The 24,691-nt window shown below is 38.9% G+C and overlaps 1 protein-coding gene across 5 annotated transcripts in view; it reads right to left on the bottom strand.

Annotated features, from left to right (window-relative positions):
• Nucleotides 1-24,691, bottom strand: part of SULF2 (sulfatase 2) — a 138,918-nt gene that overhangs the window by 22,854 nt on the left and 91,373 nt on the right. For all 5 annotated transcript variants that reach the window (XM_054081805.1, XM_054081806.1, XM_054081804.1 and 2 more), the window contains 7 exons: nt 18,106-18,257; nt 14,498-14,667; nt 10,515-10,665; nt 8,513-8,688; nt 5,372-5,500; nt 4,365-4,421; nt 3,554-3,683 (listed from right to left, as the gene is read on the bottom strand). In XM_054081805.1, coding sequence (XP_053937780.1) covers nt 3,554-3,683; nt 4,365-4,421; nt 5,372-5,500; nt 8,513-8,688; nt 10,515-10,665; nt 14,498-14,667; nt 18,106-18,257 — 965 coding nt within the window. The remainder of the gene's footprint in view (nt 1-3,553; nt 3,684-4,364; nt 4,422-5,371; nt 5,501-8,512; nt 8,689-10,514; nt 10,666-14,497; nt 14,668-18,105; nt 18,258-24,691) is intronic.

Raw genomic sequence — 24,691 nt, 5'->3', positions numbered from 1 at the left:
AAAATTTTTGTATGTTGAATGTCTTCTGGTAAAAAAAAATGTCATAAACAATATTTTGTAGTGCTATTTGTGTCAGATTTGTACATAAACAGAGCTTCGAAAAGAAATAGGATTTGAAAAGTAAATCATGTGAATTCAGACAAATATTTCTCCTTCACAAGTTAGCAATGTTGTTGCACTATGCCAGGCCCTGATAAAGACAAAATTAATATTTCATATTTTTTTCCCCCAGGTATAGCGTCGGTTCCCTGCAGCTAACAGCAGCGCTGAAGTATTGCACGTTTAACAAACGTGCACAAAGTTGGCAAATGACTTAGAAGGAGATTTTGTGCAGCTGTTGTTATGATACTGTGGAGTTGCTGGGAATACTCTACAGAGTAAATGCTGATATCATAATTGGCTTTCACAAAAGCACATTAATGCAGGCCGCCAGACAAAAGTGGGTCAGCTTCCACTCACCAGCCAGTTTAGAATGAAAGGCCGAACTACACCGAAGGGAAAAAATTGTGTGGAAGCCATTAGGTACTAGGATAAATGTTTTTTATTTCATGCGGGAAGAAAGAGCTCATCTCTTTTAAATCCTTGAATAAAAATGCTGAGCTGCTCTTTCATCTGAGCCTACAGTCACCCTTTGTTGGATGCAAATAACTAACACCAACCAAACCCTACTAACTGAAAAAGAAAACATGGCAACACACAGATTCCCATTGCACTCAGAAGAATTTACATATATTAGTGTTGCCAAAAAAATCCCACATAATGGACTCTGAAACAAGGTTTTAAACGGCATGAATAGCCTCATCTCCATGAGCCTGGTGCTCTCTTATCAAAACGATTATAGGTCAAGGAGGGTGACAGAGATTTGCAAAGGAAGAGCATTTTGTGGTGATAGAACAGTATTCACAAACTTGCACGCTCACAAAGTGGGATTTTAAATTCTCCATCGCACATTCAAAGCTTTCTTTACCTCTCCTTTACTCTAAGCTCTGTCCTTGTCTCCTCTCATTCACTCCCCTTCTGAGGCTTTGTCCTGCATTTGTGCTTCTCAACTCCTGTCCACACTTTAGATTCCCAGGCACTGCTTAGACTTCCCTGTGCATGGAATAGTGGGTCCCAAAACTTGTTTAGGTCAAAAGAAAGAGTCCTGATGACTTTAGTGAGCTTTCACCTAATTCTGACCCAGAGTTCTCTTCATCCTTGCATCAGGATGTGAAAATTCACCTTTTGCACTGAACACTCCAGATTCTGTCAAATGCAAAATAATAAAGTGTCCTGCAGGAGCAGGAGCCATCTGCTAAAGAACCGCTGTATCCGCATCCCATAAACTCCCCCAAGGCAGTGGTATGTTTGCCATTTGGGCTCATTCTACTTACTATGCAGAGATGTGAACAGCACCAGCAAACAGACAACACCCATTCGTCATTTGAGAAGTTAGTCTTGCTTCACTCTGAAAAGACTTTTCGGTGCACCCATATTTAGACATAATTTATCCTCAAATAAGCACATTCATCTCCCATGATTTCTGCTGTCTAGACAGACTGCTAGGACATATTCTCCAGAGCAGGGGTTAGATGGATTGAGACTCCCTTGAGAGCCCTTCCCAGACTCTAATTGACTTGATTGTTAGGCAATTTTTCCTGATGTCCAACTTAAATTTCTTTTTTGCTCAATTTCATCCTATCACTTCCAATTATGTCTGACTGAACTGCTCAAAACAGTTCTTCTCTTCTCTGTCTCCTGACAATGAAGATGCAGCACGCACAGCTCTTATTAGCACACCTTCACTTTGGAATTTATTGGCAATTCTGAGTACGGAGTTGACATTTTATGCCCACTTCTTACAGATGTCAAAGACATTTTATTATCCATGGGAAAAAAACATAAGTCTGCAATTGTGTGTAGACAATACAGGGCCTTTCCCCTTTCTTCCATAACTGAGACATGTGGTAATTAGAGTAAGAAAGCCTGAATGTAGCTAAGCTACCTTATGCAAAGAGACAGCTCCAGCGACAACATGAAGTTGCAAAGTCTCTCTTCCCCTCTGTTCTTACAAAAATGTTCAAAATAATTGGGAAGATGAAGATAAAAGGAAGAAGTTGAAACATCTCCCGAAGGGAAAATACCGATGGAAAAAGAAAAGCTGTTATTTCCCCAAACTACTTACTGGATGATCTTGTACTGAAACAATGACTTTTCCCCCAGTTTCTCAAAGAACACCACAAATCCAAAATGCAATGGCTTGTGTCCACCCATCCAAAATTTCAGCTCCAGACATGTGATGACAATAAACTACTTCACAAAACACTTCAAGTTCAGTATTTCTAGGAAGAACAGGACATTATAATCTCTCTCTATACTAAATCTGGCAAAGAAGCCACGGGAGGAAAAAAGCATCTGGAAAATGCTTATACATATAAATTGGATACAAACACCTAAGGAACAATGGACTTATTTCACAGGTGCACTGAACTACCTGATGGGTAGAGCGAGAAGCAGGCGCAATGGCCTCTGACAGTAGAGAATTAACTACTGTGGTCAGCGTAGCCCATTACTGACTACAGCCATTCAGATCATGTCTACAAGAGTGGTCATATTCCACAGATTGACCTATTCCAACAGTTCTCTCAGCTACCAGGATACCAGGTAATGCCAGTCTAATAACAGACACATCAGCATGTGGACCCATCCATTTTCAACCCTTTGTCCACACGCCCATGGGCAGAATGTGTTACAGTCCTTGGAAGGGGGTACACTCTGACTGGCACCTGGATAAGAAAGCAATGGCACAAAGTCAATGTTTGCAATGTTTCCAGAGGATCAGAATTCCCTCAAGAGTAGGGAAATCTCCTCAGGGGTGGAAATGCTGGAGACAGCTTTGCTATGCCTTCACACTGCTGCAGTATATTTACAAAACCTTCTGCGCTGAGACCAGGTATTGATATTAGTCTATTTTTTTTTTCCTGAACTACTTCTATGTAACTTGGATCTAAAGTGAACATTTTTTCCTATCTGCCCAACACAGTTATGTAACAACAAGAGAAATGACACACAATCAATGAGCTTTGTGCCCACATACATACAGACTGCCCACAGTCATAATTGCACGTCTGTTTTCACGGCATGTTTTTGTTAAGAAGAGGAATGTATTGACTCCACAGAATGTTAGTTTCCCATTATTATACATAATTCCAAATAATAACAACAAAACAAGTTAAATTAAGAATTTAAAGGGAGCTATAGGTATTTGGAGGAGGCCAATCCATTAAGTTTATAGTGGCTTCTTGTTACTAATGAATCCCAACCACATTCTATTTAGGGAATAAAATTTTAAAACAGCGTAGGCAGTTCTCTTAGCAATAGTCAGGAATCAATGCAGAGGCACTTGAATCAGCAATTTCCTGACTGACAGTCAATCTCATAAATGCTGTAATGCAGCTTTGAGCAAAAGCTACAGATGGCATCAGTGACAAGGGGAAGGACACTGTCACAGTAAAGGTGTTAAGCTTAGACCAACTACAACTGCTTGCTTTCAGTCAGGGGTACAATGCCGTACCTGGCCAAGCTGTTCACAAGCCGTTTGATACTCAGCTCGCTGACAGAGGTCTTTCACACGCTGGTATTTTGGTAGAAAGTTTTCTTCTTGGGCATCTACCTTCTCGTTCTCCCTCTTATGCAGAAGTTTACTGGAAAAAAAATAAAGCTTTCTTTTTGCATCAATGTTAATAACAATACGCTGAAAAGTGCGCTGAAAAGCCTCAGAGAAGAAAGTTATCTGCCAAGTCCACAGCAGAACTGGTGGCCAAAACTTAATAGTCCAGTAGAAACTAGCACTTACCATCATCTCCGATAACACAAGTTATTCATATCATGCTTTCAGGAAGCGTACAAAACCATACAAAATCATGACCGTGTTCCATGTCTGATTGGCAGGCAGTAACAACGGTTGATACGAACAGATCATACCCTCCTCACTCTACAGGGCTGCACTTTGCGAAACCTTCATGGCCTGTGCTGTGTACTGAGGCAGAGAAGGGATGGATGCACACACAGAGAGGGGTTCTCATACTCCAATGATACAAGCAGGAGGGTGGGGGCAGCAGCTGAAAGCACTGGGATGCCTTTCCATCTCTCAGTCCAAGTAAAACTCCCCTTCCCCCACGCCAGCAGCACATTTACGCAGGCTGCAGGCAAAGGCCATACATTTCCTCCTATCACACAATCACTGCCATCAGGCACACTGCAGCCGTGTCCCTGCTGGCACGGCTAAAAGGCTTTAGGTCTGTGGCAGAGTGCTGCTTTGGCTTTAGCTATTCAGTATCCCTCTATTTAAGAAGACCGGGCTTTGCGATTAACACTTTCCTTACCCTCTTTCCACTAGGAATGAGTCTCTCCACACCTTCATCTTTTTCTTTAAATGGAACCTAGGAGGAAGTGAGGAGAGGAAGAAGCAATTCCCACAAACACAGTAATCAAGTCATGCCCCAGTTTTCTCTCCCACCCCCAATTCAGATGAAAAACATTACAAATAACTGCACAAGGGGACATCCAGCTTTACAAAGCAGGCACATATGTCTCTTTGCTGCAAATCATGAACAAATATAAGACAGATTTTGTTCTCACAAGGACAAAATCCACATCAGATTCACACAGTAAAGCCATTTCAACATAAGCATGTTTAAGGCGCAGGGGATTAACTGAATTGTCCTTGATCACAAAGGATCGCAAATTAAATCAGGATTTCCTGACTCTAGTTTGGGCTCTTAACCTGCATGCTACCCCCAAAGTATCTGACTCTAAAGCAGCTGCTCCTGTCCTCCTCTCCCTCCACCCAACTACTTGTAAAGCAAATCTCCCTCCTCCTTTTTCTCCGCTGATTTTCTCCAGCAAGCATCCAGTCTAATTTTCTTTCTCAGTCTTTTTCCAATTAAAGTATTGATGGGAGGTCTCACATAATCACTGCAATTCTGAGTGCTAGCCTGTCTTTATATTACAGTCTGATACACAACCAACCCTTTCAACTCAATTATTCTACAATTTATTCAATACCAAATGCTTTGCTACAAATGATAGCACAGACACATTTAAAAGTTATAAATTCAATAGCTAATGATATTCATGTGTAGCCCACTCACTACTACACAGATTATATTTAGTATATCCAGATGCCATATAGCAAGTACATGAACCTGACAAAATGAAAATAAGTCAGTCACATATTGGCAAGTAGGTCTTTCGGTTCCCAGTGAATGATGTACTCATATAGATAGTAATTTCATTATATTTTCCTTCAAATTTGCTGCATGTTGCTGAACACTTGCTCAGTCTCCTGTACAAACACAAGCATGTTTACACACACATTTCCATGTCTTACCTATTCACTGGTCTCTCAGAATCCAGAAGCTTTAGAATGGATTTGCCATCCATATCAGATGGAATATCCAGTCCAGCGATATCTAGAATTGTAGGTGCAAGATCAATATTCAACACAATGTGAGGATTCCTGAAAAAACATATATGAGAACCTGGTTTAAAGTCTATGCAACGATACCAAGCAACTCCAGCTCTTCCACAGAGACCAGGGATCTGAAAAAGCTTATTTTGTGAGATCTGCAAAGAAGAAAAGAGGACACAGGCCAATTCCTTTCCATGAAGGGAATGAAAATGTAAAATACAGATAAAGTTGCATAACCTCAAGGAAGGACTAATATGAAGATTTAAAACTTTAGCACAGAGTATTTTTGAGAAAGCAAAGGAGTTCATAAAGCAAAGTTAGTTTATTAACGCAAAAGAGGGTTCAAAAGTCTCTCACAACATGAGAAAGCATTGGAAAAAACTCCTTGGGTGATTTATAGAATAAAAATGTCTATCCAATATGCTGATGACTATTAAAAAGTAGATTTGGCAGATAGCACATGCTCGATCTGTTTCAAATTATGGGATAGAAACTAGTGCCTCAGCTCATATCACAGCACACATGTTATGAAGGGAACACCAGGAGAAATAAATTGGTAGATACTACAGTAAATAACAAAGTTATTGTTATTGTAGAGTGAGAGACAGGAAAAGGAAAGGGATCGGGAAAAAAAAAGCAGAGAGGAAGCAGTTATGGAGAGGAAAAAAAACCAAGAGAAAATAAAAGCACAGCTTTAGTTGAAATAATACCAGTTCTCCCAAGTGTACAGTTATGCATTCTGCAAACACTTTGAAACAGGCATATCCTGCTACTTAGCAGAGTAGTGGCATATGCTCTTCAGCCACCACAATAAACAGGACAATATTTGAATTTAAACTCACTTTCTTTAAAACATCGGCATCAACTCCAGAGGAATACTGACAACTTCTATACCCAAACCCCTTGAACGGCAACAGCTAAATATAACCAAGTTTATGGATCAGAGATCCAGTTGCTCAGCCCGTTATTCAGTAGCTAAACAAATGCCCAAATCTTTGACCATGCGATGTGGTTTTACTCTGGGTCTGGTTTTGCAGAAGTGTGTCAGTTTATACTGAACTGTACAAACTTGTTTCAAATGTCTATGACAGTGTTGTTTAATTACTCACAATATTACACATAAACACACTGTTTATCAGCTGTGCACTGTTTCTTGCCTTTTAAAAAAAAATCAAACAAGATAGGCACTCAGTTTCTTAAAAGTGGAGGAAAAAAAGGAAGCGAGCATACAGCCAGCGTTCTACAGCACTGAACAGAAAGAACGACTGGGCTATGATCTGCAGGCACAAAGGAAGGATGGGACCAGATGGGCTGCTGTACATGTCAGTGCAGAATTCTAGCTCAAAATAGAGGACAGAAGCAAGCTGCTAAATTCACATTAATTAATGAGACACCATTGAAAAATTACTACATTTTTGCGCGAGCGAGCAAACAGGCACTGACAAGAGCATGGATGATGAATTAAATTGATGTACCTAATTTGATTTTAATTACTAATAATTGTGGTGTAGCATATTTGGTAATAGAAATGAGAGCTTAGTAATGACTTGCTACAGTGACTGCTATTAAATCTTCATTGGTATCAAAAGGGAGCCATGACAATTACTCTGCAGGAAAAACATAAGGTTCATGCAAAACACAGATGATAGAAGTTCTACCATTTAAAGAAAATCGGGCTGAAAGGGAGGATCTATTTATTATCTGATGTATTTCCTCTCCAAGGTGTTTTGTCCTGTTCTCCCCATTTGCTGTACTGTGACGGGCTCTGTTCTGCTGGACTCTGCCAGGCTGACTCCTCTGATTCTAATAGAAATATTTTTTACATTTTCAGAAGCCACTGAAAAATAAAATCCAGTGGGAAGGTTTCACAGCTTTTACGTATGTGTGGGTGTAGAGATCCCTGAACTAGAGCAGACATGAGGTGGCTGGTCGCTAGCACTGCACATTGCAGAAAAACTAGCTCAATCCACTTGGGTGATATTAGCATTGCATCTCCAGTAAGACCAAAAACTGCAGTCAAAGAGAAAGAAGGCACGTTCTTAGAAGGCCAACCCAACTCATTTGAAACTCTGTGCTGCTGCAGACAAAGTTCTTTCAGTGCTGTGGTAATATTTTTAATTCCACCAAAAGAATCCCTCTCCTGCTTTTTAGAGAAGTAATATTATTTCATATGCGTAACTGCTGTAAATAAATTAGACACACAGAGCAATATCTACAGAACTCAACATTTTTGTGCCTACTGATAATGTGAATCAGTGAACGTAACCAGCAAATGGAATGAAATTTTTTTATAACTATTTGCTGCTGTGTTACACACTATATCTGTTCCTCTGCAGTAAAGAAAAAGTGTGTCGAAGACTGTGTGTGTGTTAATTATGCTAAAACACGCACATTAATACAAATAAAAGGCAGCAAATTATGGCACTCTGTCCAAAATCATTACTTAAGTGCACATATTTGCTATCAAAATAATTGCTTAGGGAGCGTATTTACATAACTTCTTAGCTGGTCAGAGCTACCATTTTAATTAACAGTCATATTCTGCATGCTTGCGTGCATCCGACAAACAGCCCTAACCAAACAATCTCAAAGGATGAACCGAAAAGCATCTGTTGTGGATGATAATATATCAACTATTACATACATTCTTCTTCATAAAGTCGGGTCATTTGTTTCAGTTTAATGTTCAGCAATAATTATCTACTGTGGCAGTTAGTTATGCGTACTATTTGCACCCCTCAAAAGAAGGCAAATAAGCATTTCCTAGATTGGACATATTTCAAAGCAGCTTTTTCAGCTAGGTCCACAAAAGCACAGTGGCTTGTGGTGCACACCTATACAAGCAGAAAGACAATGGCATAAGCCCTTGACTATATTATACCAGCACATGCGATCAGTTCTGCTTTCTGAGGAGACATTTTTCCGTCAAAGATGAGCAGGAGTCAGCCAGGATGCCTTCGTGCCTCCAGCTGGACTCCAGGTCAATACGACTGAAGATGTCAACGTAAAGAATTATTTTTAGTTACTACATACGCACACACAGACACATCGAGAACTTACAAGGACCCAGCCTCCACGTTTGGACCCCGGATGTAGAAAGGAACTCTGATATCAAACTCATATGGCATAGACTTCCCTTTCACCAGCCCAAACTGTCCAATATGATAACCATGATCTGCTGTGTATATGATATACGTATTGTCCAGTTCACCTGTTTCAACCAACGTATTGTAAACCTGAAAAAAAGCAAACCAAAATATGAAATTCATTCTACTGAGGAGTACTATATGTAGAATATTGGATATAATTTTCTGCTTATGTGTAATATATAAATAAATAAATAGTGTTCAGAATGGCACTGAGTTATCACAGTGAACCATTCTGAATAATCCATAACCACATAATAATTTTACTATCTGAATAATGAGGCTATTACAAGGCAAACTTCTGTTTTCTCTCCTAAAGTAAACTCATTAGCATGCCACATTTTCCGAAGTGCTTCCTATCAGTATTTTGCATGAGACATGTTGAGATAGTACTAAATACATATGGTAACAGAGATAAAAGTTTCAAGGTGATAAGCATTTTTGAAGTTCTCTCCACCTTTATCTTTTTCCTGCAGCAAACAATTTTAATAAAATGACAGCATTTTGAATCTCACACCTATTTGAGCACACCCAACGAGTTTGCCTTGCCAAAAATTGAGTCCCCATTATGCAGAATATTCACAAATTTTTCTTCCAGATAAATATCAGTCAGTCATACTCTCTCACTAGCTGGATAAGTAACATGGAGAATTAACAGAGGTTTTAAATCTGTTTGTAGTTGCTTCTATGGATTTACATGAGAATCTTTATGTGAAATGCACGAACTTGAGCACCAAAGATCAATTTTTATGTGATATTTTCACTTGCAAAGGTACAAAGGTGGTGCCTCACATAGATCCAGAACATGCCAGAACAGAAGACAAACTCTGCTGTTGCTGGTTTGGTTTGAGTGGGGTTTTTTTTTTTTTTTTTTTTTAAGAGGGGTTCTTTGGGTTTTGGTTTTTTTTTTTAATTTTGAAAGACTATTAGATGCCTATCATTCAGTAGAAAAGATCAAGCTAACTTGGTGATTACAACTGAAAAACAACACAACTAATTCTGCCTGCAGCAAATCACCCAAAGTGAAACCATTTTACTAAATAGAAAATCAAAATAGTGTAGTAAAATAGCCAAACTTCCCTAATGCTGGTATCTGATCCATCTAAACAGGTTCATTAATATGAAGCAGAGATCATACTTGCCTGAACCAGTAACTGCAAGACATTACTAACAAGTTGGTGCAAAGCCATCCAGATAATTTCATCTTTGCCTTACAGGATAATTCTTATTTTATATTCTACCTTTTTTTTGACTATGAATGCCAAGAGATCAGCAATAAATTGCAACACCCTTATATCTGCCTTATTACAACTGGAAATTCATTCTTTTTCAGCCTCGCTTTTAGCAAATTCAGGTGTTTCTGCTCAAGACACCCAGCTTGCACTAAAAGGTTTCATTGTTACAGTATGGAGATTTAATCAAGAAAAAAAATCTACCTATATATTTATTTACTTTTATAAATATAAATGGATTATTCCAGTTAGGACTCCTGTAGCATCACTTTTTTGCCACTATTGTTCTCTCAGAAAGTCAGTGTCACAGGATCAAAGCAGACCCACAGTTAGGTCTGTATTTCCAACAGGTTGTAGGGTGACTTTTCATGACGCATTTTTAGAATTTCCGATACATATTTTTTCAGGTGATCCCTTCCCTTTAATCAGTAGCACCTCTGTGGCAACAAATCAGCTCACTTACACCACCCAACTCACAGTACCTGTCTTTAGGCGATGGGGATCCCTAGAAACTGCACAGAGAGAGAAAATCTCTCAGAGGTGAGAGGATTACACACTATGGAAAAACTGACACGGCCCTCCCTCTCCTTCTTTCCCCACAATCTTCATATACAGCACAGCTTGGAGCTTAGCTCAAGAAACAAGCACTTGTTTAGCCAAAAAAATCGTCACTACAAATCTCACCATCTCCATAGAGTCGTCCACAGACATCAGGGTTTGAAGGCGCTTCCTCTGTAGCATGTTAGTGAACTCCATGTGTATAGGTTTCATGGGACCCGTATACCTCATTATCCAGTGCTTGTCTGGGTTTGGAGCATAGTTATAACTGGGAGTGCTAAGGAACAGAGACAACACCAGAATGATGTAGCAGTGTGAAAAAAGTTATAGTAACATATACTATTAATTTCTATTTGATTGGCACTTTCTGAAGTGCACAAGAAAATAATAGACTTAGCATGGAAGTCTTACACAAGCCTGTGGGGAATAAGATCTATTAAAAGAGTAAATATACATCGGTTTTGCAGTGTCTTCAGACTAACATGGATACATTCCAAGACCAAGAGACCAGCCTCAGAAGCCTAACTCCACAAGTAGGACGTGGATGAAGCATGCACTACAGAGTTCCTGCTCATGTAATTGCTCTGCTTTCACTCTGCCCACCATCAGCACCAACTACTAAGGCTGTGCAAGCTATTAAACAATAACTCCAGAGCTTGCTGAAAAGGTTCTACCATACAACACAACTGGCTGCTGGAATACTTTCACACTCATGTACCCGGAGGAGCACGGGCACCCTACCTGGAGGTATCAAAGTGCATGTGAGCACATCACACCTGCATTCTCCGAAGTATTAAAACCTACTTATCCCAACTGATTTGTTGAGGTTTCCCTTTTTTCATTCAAAGCAATAAACTCCATCTATGTGAATGTGCAAGTCAACTCAGTAACACAGGAAAAAAAATTGCAGCTATTCAGTTATTTTCTTCTTCCTAACACACAATTTCCTGATAAATTCAGCTCCTATTTGGCAAATATGTAGGTAAATTATTAAGATAAATAATAGTAATAAAAGCTGAAACTTCTTGAAATACTGAGTATATAATGTATTTTTTAACATGACAGGTAATTTTAAGAATTTTAATATAAATATAAAATTAATAACCTGACAGTGAAATGTTTTATGCCGGAAGACTCCATTAGATGCTATCTGAAAAACGCACGTAGGTGGCAAATGGAGGTTTCTTCATATAGGGAGGAAAGGGCTGGTGTTTATTCTCTCTGTGTTGTTAATAGCCTCTTGAATTTCAGAATGTTATTGTGGCTGCAATAATGACATTGCTCCTTTGAAAATGCTGACAGTTATGGAAACTGTTGCTATGTGATGCCCAGAATGAATAAAAAATGCTTGGCAAACTCCTTTTCAGCTTACTTTGTGATTTCCTGGCTGATTTGAAACCTCCTGCTGTTTAATCCAACCAAAGCCCGTCATTTTCTTTGATTACTACAAATTTAACCCTCTTACACTTAACAGATTTGTCTGTCTTATGGGAAAAACACAGAAATATAACATTCCTAGAAGTTGGTTAAGATAACCTCTTCAAATATCCTCAGAAGATAAGTCCCAGTCTGATTGCATTTGACCTTGAAGATGATGTATGGTAAAACATACCCTCAATAGAAATAACATTTCTGATCACTGTTAAACTGCCCAGCTGTTGCATTCTCTGCAGCCATCAGGACAGGCAGTAAAAAAGGAAAACCAGCCACGTAGCCTAGGGATTTGCCTTGTGAACACTGGTTGATGTGAGTAATTTTCCAACAAGAAAAGACTGCATATGCATACAAAAAGGAGCTCTACAGACTGAGATGGAGAGAGACTGCAGCACAGGTAGGAATGGCCATACCAGCTAACACGTATAATAACAGAAGGAAGAGGACAACAGTGTAAATCAGCAACAGAAGTACACACCAGAGTTCTCAAGCAAAGATATACTCTCATGTCAGCCTATACTAAAACCATGCCTCGAACTTCTAGCTATCATGAGCAATGATACACAAAGCAGTATGTACGTCAGGAATGTAAGCGTTACAGTCACTCCTTCACCTTGCTTTGTGGATGCACCTCAAGGATCTGCTTGTACCATGTCAGCGTTGCCTCAGAAGAGGCAGAGACATGCTATGAGGTGTGCTGCCTTCTGGTTGCAGGACTGGGCAAAAGCTTCATTCAGGGAGTTGCTTATTGCTTTAGGGCAGTTCTTAAGAAGTGTTCTACCTGGGTTCTGATCCTTCCCTACTCTACCCACATAATAAAAACCAGTGAGAACTGCCTACACCCTTTTGTCATTGATGGATTTATCCATCACTGCAGGATTCCCTGGAATGTGGTAACAAGGGAAAAATAGAAAATAGAGAATTAATCTGTACGTACAGTGAGAGAAAGATACATGTTCTGTGTTTTTGTATTGAGACAATCCCAGGCCAATGAAAAGCCTAACGGATTATTATTAAATACTGTCGGGAAAATTGTTTGTAATAAGACTAGCAATTTCTTTGCACAAGATGTACATGAAATCCTACTTTGTGTTCATGTACAAAAGAAAAGGACAGTTCCTTAATCTACTAAAATAATTTGTTTCTTAACAAACAAAACTTGTTTCCATGAAGTGACACTTCCTGGGTGATTGTTGTCATTGTTAGAAGTCACCTACAATTAAAACCAGTTTTGCGTAACTACTTTATAACAATGAAGATAAAGCTAGTCTGTGTGAGAAATAAAATCTACACTATGAGCAAAAGAGAAACAGGTGTAGTTTATATTTTTCATTGCTGGCCTTCCTCAAATCCTTCTATTCTCTTCCATTTGCCTAGCATAATTAAACTGCTGCAGAATGTTGCTTGATAAATGATTATCATCTGAGCTCCGAATGCTTTCCAAGGAAACTTCTAATAAGAATGAAGTCAATACCGAGTGTAAACTATGAGGAGTTGCTCATTTGGCATTTCTAAAATTTTCATTTCAAAGAAAATAAATGAGCATAAGACAGCAAGTAAACATAAAACACTGCATTGCTGTAGATCTAGGACACAGATTCTCTCTGGTAGCACAGCACAAAATAAGGAAATACATTTTTTAAGTTGAGCAATACCTAGACAACAGAACAAAGGAAGCTTTTTCCCTCAGACCCTATTTAAATTTAAAATAAAGTAAAAAAGTTCAAATGGATTTCACTGGATTTTGGACCAGTCCTGGGCAGCTTCACCTACCGATTGATTTTTCCACCAGTTTCCTGTTCCTTCACAAATTGAAAATAAAACAGAATTCTCCTTGAAAACAAATTTAAAAGGTCACATAGGAAGAAAGTTAAAAACACTGATCACCAATGAAGGCATGAAACCAGTGATTAGAAAAATATTGGAATGTTTTCAGTTGTGCCAAAAAGAGATTTGGGAGAACGATTCATTTTATCAGCACGCAAGGAGCTGCCTGTAATGCAGGATTACAGAGCTGTACCTGTAAATTTTCTGTGCGGTAAACAAGAACCTTCTCATCATGGAGGTAATGAACAGGTTAACTGAGGAACCAGGTGATACTGCTTCTGGGACCCGTTCAACACATTGTACTGACATAGCAGCTCACGCAGAAGCAGCTTGTCTAATTTGGTGATGCAGACATGTATTTCCTTTCTTTCTGTATATGAAATGGGTAATAATTATTGCATGCTATTTGATCTTTTTGTAATACTCATAAAACAATACAGTTTATATCTAACAGGAGGATAGAGTTTCTCCCCTTGAACAGGACAGGAGGATAGAGTTTCTCCCCTTGAACAGATTAAAGCCCAAGAATCTGCTTTTGATCCCCCTGCTCAAAAGAAAACAGCGTTTTACTTCCCAAATAAGTGGTAATAATGTTCAATGAATTCAACATGAACCTCTCCATTTATCTCAGCAAACTACAACTCCGAGTTCTAGATGCAGTAACCATTCTCAAGGTACTTGTACTAGTCTGAAGAGGAAAAAAAAAATAAAAAATATTGAAATTCTTCTTAGATATTTGTGACAAACTCATGCCAAGAGTGTTATGAAGCAAACACTGTCCCCCCCAGAGGTACCCAGGACTTCTGTTCTCCTGAATCTGGAAATGAAAGGATTTTATGTTTCCTTACATGTGCTGTGAGGCATTAGGAAAGAGATGCGAGTACTGAGGGGCTGAATCTTCAGGGCCGTGAGGAGCAGCATGGCTGAGGACCATCAGTACAGGCCTGTGAGGATACATCTTCTTTGAGATTCTGAAGAAGGTAATACTGTCATTGGTAATCAGATCAGTTAGATAATCCTGCAAGTAGAAGTAAAAGTATAATAAGATAATTGAAAAATAATTTCAAGCTGGGGGTTGAGATGGGAAGGGAGGTCTGAGGTATCATAAGAAATAGGAAAAAAGAAGCGACTTCACTTAGAATAGGAGGAGGAGGACGTTACAGATGTTAAAACTTCAGAAATTAAAACCAAATCATTTTTTCTTCACCGCCTAGAAATATGAAAAGCAACAGCTTCCTCTCAGAAATGAATGACATTAAAGAAGATCAAATAGGACTCTTTCTTCCCAGAGCGCGCAATTACATTATGAAGATCAGAATACTAAATACAATGACCAGGTATTAATAAAAACCCAGAAAATTATAGGTCAATTTCTATTTTTTTGGTGTCAATATCTTCAAGGTGTATAGTCTGACCTTACATCATAAAAGTGCTTTGAAAATCTGAATGGCTTGCTGTTCGTTTTTCTTAACCTCCCTTTGAATCAGAAGTCACTAAAGCTAGAAGATGCCGGGCTAATTGGACCAAAACTTTCATTCAATAGTACAGTCACAGTGACAATCAGTAAGAGATAGGGCTGTATCAAATTAATTGCTGAGAATTTAGAAAACTTCCCTTGGAAGGCACTCTGTGTTCTAAGAACTATCATTAGCATTCTTCTGAGAGCTGCTGGAGCTGTGTGGATTGAAGATGGTGTTTTTAAAGACAAGCCTTGTTCCCTCTTAGGCTGCATCATGAAATGCTGAAAATATAAATATCCCTCAAACATGAGCAGGAGATGAAACCGCACCTTTAAAAACATAACAATAACTGCCATGTCACAGCTGAAGGTAAAATCAGACATAACATCTGCCTTTGGTCAAGTGAACAAGTACAAGGTGAGCTATATAATGGATTGCATCTCCTTGTAAGTACAGCTTTCTGCCCATGGCTGAGCCACTTGCTCCTCTTTACCACTGCACGGCCTTGATCTGAGAAGTCAGCTTATCATTCACCAAAGGAAGCCTTCTACAATATATTGACTGTATTTACATTCCACGAGTTATTTCCTGTGTATCCCAGAACAAGGTGGCAAAGTCTCCATTTATTTTACATGTTGGTCCCAACATGAAGCAAATCTGTTGGGTAACTGCCACGATTGACTGATATTGAGAGAAGAACTTCACCCATGAAAACAGCTGTAATTCCATCGAAGTTAATGGAAGGCACTCCGTTCACAGGCATAAGCAGGGGGAGGGAGACCAAAGCAAAACTGACTTCTGCACATACTTTAAGCACCCAAGACTGTACTCCTAGCTGAGAAAACTGAAGCAAAAGCAATGCCATTTTCCTCAAACGCACCTGTTCTTTCAGCTGGCTCTTCACTCTTAAGTGTGTAAATCATCTTTGTTTTAGCCATTACAACAGCATAGTTTTCAAATTTCATTTTGAAGATGGATGATGTCACTTGGTGACAGCGAAAATAATTCAAATTTAACCCTGCAAATCCAGCGCTTACCAGGCCAAAAGACTGAACAGAAACGTTTCCCTTAATGGATTTCTTTTGTTTAAAAGCTCCAGACTGTGGATGCTGTAGTAGACTGTGAATGTATACAAAACTAAAAATTCAGCCTTGAAAGTTGACACAACCAAAAAGAAAAATTAAGTAGAATATATCCTGTTAAAAAATCTGAAAGAATTTGCAGTGATCCGATTTTCAGAGGATAAGTGCTTAGCAGTCACTTTGGGGGACAGAATCAGTAATGTTTCTTTCTGTTTTTTTCACTGGCACGTAAGTCACGTTAACTATATCAGGTAGATAGGGCTTAAAAATAATCTGATTATATTGTCCATTTATGTAAAATTAAGTTTCCAGCAACAAAAATGGAAGGACAGAAAAAGAAGCAGTTTTGTATTTTGGCTTCCGTTTGTTCATTTGAACTTCAGTGTCACCACCAAGAAGTGCCATTGCTCTGCACACATCAGCTGTTTATTACCAGAGCTGTGTATTACGCAAGAACACGAGAATTATCAAAACATCTGTATTTTCATCAGACATTCTCTTATTACCAAACTCAGTAAGAAAAACTAAACTAAATGAAAACCTAAACACTTCCAAGTATTGCATACACAGAACAGAGCTGGGGATTCTGGAACGTAACGTTTCCTGTTGGCTGCTTGGTACAATGGGGAACAGTGCCCTAGGAAATCACTTGCCTGACATTTCATGTAAGATATATTCCAATCATAACATTGTTGGTGCACAGATATAAAGATTAGCTCTCTAATTCTACATAGACCAGAAGGAAAATAAAAGACAAATAATCCTATATATCAGTTGCCCGTTCCCCTTAGCGGCTGGTGACAGAAAAGGAATCCCTAGAAGCCTGTTAAGTTTTCTCCTTCAACACAGAGTACATTCAATTAAAAATAGCAAATAGAGGAGGGGGAGGGGGAAATCACACAGAAATCAACCTTTGAAAGGAAAAACTGACTGTGAACATGCTGCTAATGAAACATAAAGATGGAGGCAAGATTTACGCTCAATAAGAGGAAAAGAACCGAATCCCTGTTAAGCAAACATACCTTACAAATATTTACCACTGCAGAGTGCATCAGCTTCCTAAGTTCTACACTACCTAAACTACTGCTGTGTATGCAGACATCTATCATCACCCTTCACAGACAATTCAGGCCATTTTAGGAATTCACAAAAGCTGGTTCCTTTTGAAAGGTAATAATACCTCTGGCTGAGAGAAACATACTCCTGACTGCAAACAGTTAACTGTTTAAGCTAGAACTTGTGCTAGATGAGGAAAAGAATGGCACTGCATTTGACAACAATTATCAAGCATTTCAGTAAGTCTGGCCAGGGTATAACATCGTTGCAAGGATATTAGGAAACACATGTCCCTCTAAGAATGCACAGAGATATAAATTCAATAGTTAAATTCTCTACTCATTCAGAATTATCTTAAGATATACCAAGATATTATGAATTCTCCATCATATTATGGCTGTGAAACGAGTTCCTTAAACTAACAAAGATGAGTCTAGCTGGAGGGAACTTGATTCTTATCTCATTTATGCTTGTGTAACTCCACTGGAGTCAGTTCTGTTCCAGGGGGATAGATGACAATCAGATTCAGCACACAATAATTAAAGTACAAAGCACAGAAATAGTTACCACGCAGCATTTAAATCCACTTTCACATCTTCAGCTCTTAACACCTAACACAGTCTCAGGACATTTTGTTTGTTTCCATTGCTGCTAACAATGTTTGCAGTAACATGACCCTCCCGGAATGGAAGATAAAGAAAAGTCCAAATCCAACGCCTATTGGGTGGCAGCAAATGTTACACATAGCAGTGTTCAAGTACAAAAAGAATCCTTTTGTTAGACTGAAACCATAAAGCACAGCTTTCTTGCAGTCATGTCCAACTGCTAATAAAACAGAAACAAATCAAGGGGACCTACCCTGGAGTAGTCATATCCATGCTTCTCCTTCACTCCATTTCTACAGAGCGTGTAGTTGTAAAATCGGGAGTTTTTAAGTAACCCAACCCATTCTTTCCAACCAGGAGGCACATAGGAGCCATTGTATTCGTTAAGGTACTTTCCAAAGAAGGCTAGGGGTAGAGAAAGCAGAAGCATAGTAAGAAGGCATAACAGAAACACTTCAAAGACACCATATTTAACCATATTCTTCCCTTTCTGTCTTGTTTGAGAGGAGCTTTGTTTTCTTCATTTTACTAAGTTTGCCTGTGTTTCTTTATTCCAGAGCTCCATAATGGGGATCTTTTCATTTACAGCCTGACTACGTGTGAGAGAAACCGGACCACAATTACCATTATATTTTCTTTAGTGCCCGATACATTCAGAGTCAGATGAACAAAACAGAGAATGCTTAAAATAGCGCCAGCCACATGACCTCATCCTACTCTGAATCACCCAATTTAGCTACTTTTTTCATTTGGGTTACACCCACTTAAGCCATCTCCACCTAAGGAACTGGCAGAAGCAGTGAAGTCACTAACAGGAGGCTGGCTCGGGAGAAACGATGATAAATGAAGATCATATATATGATGAGATTTTAAACTTGCTGTATAGAAGAAATGAAGTAGCAGCCTGTCTGGCAGAACAAGCGCAGAATAAATACAAAGATTCTTACAGACAGGGTAGGCATTTGAGCCATCCTCCCAGCAGAGCTGTGTATGTGCTAGCCTTGCTCTGTAAGCCACAACTGTACAGAAACAATTTTTTTTCCTAGAAAATGAAAAATATTAGATTTCTACGAGAAGAACACAAATTCTCTAAAGCGCATGATGTACCCAATGATGCTTTCACACTATTCCAGTAAAAATCTAAATAATTTAAAGGAACATATTTTTCAGCATTACTTTATGTATCATCACTATGCAATTACAGGATAAATTATACTGGAAGACTCCATTCATCTAGCTAGGTTTTTTAAAGCTTAAAGGCAAAATACGGCTCTTGGGTCTGCAGACTGCACTGCAATTCAGCATCTAATTTCATTATCAGAGCTCAGCTCTCAAATTTTAAATAGTCCAGCAATACCATTTAGCATTACCATAGTGATTAGCACAAAGATCTTTACACTTGTTCCACTTGTAATTAGGAATATTTTTAATCCAGAGGCACCCAGTGTCTGCAGCATCTCACACTGGCCATCTATCAGTGAATGTCTGTGCTTCTGTAAGGACAACAGAACATCTAAGATTATGTTCTCAGATTTAGATTAAACCTTGCCGCATAACCTACAAGATTTGAGCACACAATTCACAGTTCCCAGGTTCTTAAATATTTTTCTTTAAGCTTGCAGCTAAAGTGTGTGATCCTGCACCTTCTTGTACTTATATAAATGCAAGGAACAATACTGTGGCATGAGCAGAAGAGACTTTCAGCCGATGTAAGAAGGACCAGCCTCACTGCAGTCCATGGATTTACGTCTATTTGTAGTAGCCTGAATATCTCTCAAAAAAACAGACGCAGTGAGAAACTGAGCATGTGAGAGAGCTCCATATCATTCCCTGACAGTGTTTTTCTTTTCTAAAAAAAATGGGAAACATGGTATTAGCAACACAATAATACAGTGGAATGGAATTAGATTACATTACATGAAGTACATTGTACACTGAATGTTCATAAGACCCAATTCAGCACCACTGCTTAGGCAGAATGAAAAAGCATATTTTGAATCCTCCTTCTCAATAGATTTAAACGTATTCAATTAATGTGTAAGGTGAGTCAAGAGAAAGTGAATGTTAGAGATTTTTTGAACTGTTTGAGAGAGGTAAAAGTGCTGACAAAATTAAGATTTACATCACTGAAGATGAGGAGGCAACATCTGTTGGAACATAATAAATTCCTTAAAATTACACTGTGTTTTCAAAATATTTTGCAAAAGCAGGTAAGGTCTTACGCCGTTTTACAGTTGAGCCACTTAAAAAAGCGTCAAGTGACTGACAAGCATAGCGCAGAAAAGAATTTGTTTCACTGCCCTAAACTACCTCATGATGTCTTCTTTAACCAAGTAAAACAAATCAAATTTCTGCTGCACTCTGGGTGATAACTTCCATGTTACTCAGGGACTGCATTCATACAGTATATGCACTTTCCCAAATGATTTTGCTTTATGAACAACTTCTGATTTTTAAAGAATGAAAGGCAACTCACAGCAGTTATGAATAACAGAACAACACGGATGCATGCCTTTTTTTTGTCCCAGTAACAAAGAGCACAGGACTGGAACACTGAGTGCTGCCTACATGAGTAGGTAAGGACCAGGCAGCCCAAAGCCTTTTGTCCCCCATTCAACATATTATATCCAAACAGAGACATATTTGGCATTTCAGCTCACGGGAACCAATCCATTCCCAAAACCTTTGGCTGAGCCAGCTGAAGAACTCAGGAAAGAGGCATTCTGTAAAGAATTACTTCATTGTTATTCTGCAGAGGCATTCAAGGAAAGACTGGCGGAAGTTCCTTCCAGCACCTTTTGCATATCCCCCATTGTAAATTCAGGATGTCTTTATAATCTTTCATGGATGTCAAAGTGCTTTAAATAACTTTGTCTGCTGTTTCCAGTCTTCCATTTCACATATATTTCTTTTTCCCTTCCTTCTCAGCTGTTTAAAAACTTGTTAGTCAAGAATTTTTAAAAGTCACTCTTCTGCAACACAAAATATTGGGTTACAATAAATCTCTCTTGATTGTGGTGAAAGATTTTGATTTTGGATTGTAAAAATTCTCTCTAATACAATTCTTCCCCTCACCAGATTAGTCCATCACCAGAGACAGCTGCTCACTACAGCACACGTGTCGTTGGTACAGCCAATTTCAAACCACTGCAAGATTTCATTAATAAACATCCACAGAGGCTGCTGATTGATATGCTCAGCCATGTTCCTATAGCCAGTCTATGAAATGATGATTAAAAAACATCCAAGTGGCTGCTTTTAATAAATGCATTAAGAATGTAATTTTACTTTGCTTTCAATACTATACAACATAGTTCCTCCTAAGACCAGAAAACAGGATAGACAGGAATTGAGGCCTTTGTACACTGTTACCACTTCCGCAGCGGCTCATTACCTTCTAAGGCTCTGTTTTCAGCGTCTTGCCCTTCAATGACAAGCACCTAGAAAATTCTTTGGTACAGAGTGGAATTTTTACAAGAGGTTTTGTTTTTTTAAACTCTTCCTGTAAGGAAAAAAAATAGCACGCAAAAGAATTTTCCCTTTGCTATTAATTAATACAAAGGTCTGCTCTGAAGGTAACACAACTGCAGATACATCAAGGCCACAGCTTGTTGCTTAAAAAGCAGACCTTGCATGTTGTCAAATCTAGTCTAACAGCACAATCAAAAGAACAGACATCAAGGCAACACTGGCCACCACTGGAAACGTTCAAGCTAGTTCTATCATCTACCTAGATCATCTACCAAACCCTACAAGTTTGATGAGCTTCCCCCCCCCTTTTTTTAAATGCCAATTGTTTTCCCCTTATCTACTTAAAAATTCTTAACACAACTAAAATGCATCTACAAAGGATATTCACCAAACTTTGCATTAAACTGAAAACTAAGATAATTCAGGATGCAACAATAAAGTGATGCAGGGGATAATTCATCCCTTTATGTTCCATACAGACTGCCCAAGATCGGGAGTTGGATATAACGGACATTTTACAATTCTCAAATGAAAACCAGTAACACTGTGGAGGTCAACAGAGATTCACCAGCATAAAATTGCCAGAAGATAAGAATTTGTTTGTTCAGTTTCCTCGATTTGGTAGCTCTGATGGTAACCCTGTCAGTCATCTGTTCAGACACAGTTCTGTTAACTACTGGCCAAGATCACACACCCATTCCACTAGAAATCTGTTCAAGAATACGGTCATATTAATCATTCATGCTCATTTTAATTAAAGTAAAAAGATGAAATCAAGAAAGGAATGCATGAGAGGAGTACTGGTAATAACTTCCTGACAGTGATACATTACATTCTGTTGGGAAGCAGTGAAAAATAAAGCTCTTGCTATATATAAAGCCAATTCAGGCTATGCAGTAGAAAAATATACCCTGTGGAGAATGATAGCTTGGCTGCAGGGGGACCCAATGACTTTTTCACCTGCAAGGAGATTATTGTGGAGATAAAGCTAGGCTCTTCATGGTGGTGAAACAAGTGAGGCTCAGCCTACATGTAAAGAAAGGCTTCTTCACAGAGAAGAGTCCAAGAGTGAAATAGGTTGCTCAGAAAGACTGTGCAACTCCAATCCTTGTGGGTTTTTTTGCAGACTAGACTGGATAATGCCCTCAGCAACATGGTCTGGAGCAGGCTTTGAGCAGGTGGTGGAAAACAGACCTCCTAGTGTCCCTTCCAACCTGTATTAGCCTGGGATACATTTGTAAATATCCATGCTCTCATAATAAATCCTGAAGGTGAGAAAAAGTAAAATTCAGCTTTCTATGACTCTTGGACAGTAAGCCCAGTATTTATACCACACATTCCTTCTCCTGGAGTCTTCTCTTCATATCCTTCATGTTACTTAACTATACCCACCTACTAGCACCCCATTAAGCTGCACTTACCACCATGACTGCAAAGTTAAACTCATGTTTTAAGCTACTAACTCTCTACATTTTAACATGAATTGTATGCAGGTTAAAGTCCTTTAAAGACTTACTTAAAACACTGGTTTTCTGTTACATTTCAAGCTGCAAGTCTTAGTTACTCAGATTTTTTTATTCCCCCTAAAACCTTTTACCTCTGTATCCAGTACTACTTTTTCCCAGCTCAAAGTTGAACAATTAGTACCATTTGATCCTCTAGTTTTGGACTGGGGCAGGGTGCACCTGTGTGCATTTCTGATCCTATTTCTGCTGTATGTCTAGCAAAAATTGCTTTCAGTACTTTTTGTCCTCTAAGAGACAATCAGAGGAAAGCAGATGAGAAAGCACTATCGGCGTGGTTAAGTACGCGTGTAACAAGCAGCAAGCCAAAGATCAAGTCAGCTTTGCATTCACATCATATATTCTTAAACTGACAATGTACAATGGATTAAGCCCAGTGGAATGGACGGATTTACAGCAGAAGCATGGGGGTTCTGAGATAAAATCCTGTAATTTAGCATTAAATTTGGTTTCATGGGTACGACTTTTCAAGGGACTGTCACTTCCCACTAGGTATCAAAACAACGGACCAGTTTTTCCAAAAATCAGTAACTTGTAAGTGCCGAAGTCACTTGAATAAAGTGGCCCCAGTTGGTACCTTTAGTAATAACAGGAAATACAACACAACTGCAAAGATTAGGAGATACAGCATTAGCATTAATACCCTCAGTAACTGCAGTACATCTAATAAGTTGCATAAAACACAGTGAGTGCCTAAAGGTTTGAGTGCTTTAAGGAAGAAAAGCGAGGCTTAAGTTTCAGGATGCTAAGGAAGACAGGGCTTTGACTACTTTTTCTGCTATTTCTTTTGTACACCTGCAACTGTCCTTGAAATGATGAGTTAACTGAAATTCTTAATCAGGTAGACTACGGAAGGAAGCGCAGATGCATCGACACACGCACATTTTATTTTTGTCTACAGCACATGGTAGCCCAATTTTTCTCTAGTCTAGAGTACACTGATATCACAAAATTTTCTTAAAAGATCACATGCTCCATTCACCATCCCAGCAACATAAAAAGGGCAGTACTAAAGGAAAGAGCCTTTACATGCACAGCTCTTCTCTCTAACTGGAATAAAATTTATCATTAAAATTCATGAAACATAATAGTTGTAAAACCCATGTTGTACAGTAACTGGTAACCACTGCAGTTAGAATAGCCTACAGGCTTTCTTGTTATGCCAGGGGACTAGTCTGATACCTAGCAGGACAAAGGCAACGCACAGTAATCTTTATGACACCTTTGTTCCTCTTCCGGAATTTGCATTGCACATTCCTCAGTTGTGGCCAAGGATCAGTGCCAGGATCTATTTAATGAATTAGGGGAATTGAAGGGGAGTAGATGAAGCCAAATAAAACAAAAGGGCTCAAACCAAATATTTTGAAATGGTCGACGAGGAATCAAACAGAAGAATGCTGATGGGGAGCCAAGTCTTGCTTGCCCTTTTCAGGTGAGTAAATTCCCAGTGGAATTGGAGCCAAAGCCCCCTTTCACTAATGCCTATGGCACAGCTTAAAGAAGTTTAAACACAACTAGAATTGTAAGGCACAAATATTTTTCCGAACATCCCTCTCACACAGACCCTCTGGTAGTTAAAAGGAAAAAATGTAGAATTGGTAACCCTTGTGTTATCAGTTTGTACTACAATTCGGGAAAGATGACTTAGTGTATTGCAACAGCATCATCTCCTCTACTGGGCAGCACACAAGAACTCGGGAGTGCTGGCTGGCTCTGTGTTTAGAGCTCTACTCTACACCACAGCTCGTCGGTGTTCATATTCCTTGATGGCTAACCCTGACTATTCAGGTTTTCCACAAACTGTTTCCCAATGTCAAAACTATCACCACAAGGAGACATTTTATT

This window comes from Cuculus canorus, chromosome 16, assembly GCF_017976375.1.
Source record: "Cuculus canorus isolate bCucCan1 chromosome 16, bCucCan1.pri, whole genome shotgun sequence".
Lineage (NCBI taxonomy): Eukaryota > Metazoa > Chordata > Aves > Cuculiformes > Cuculidae > Cuculus > Cuculus canorus.
Note: the sequence above shows the minus strand (reverse complement) of the source record. Positions and strands in the feature narration are given on the sequence as shown.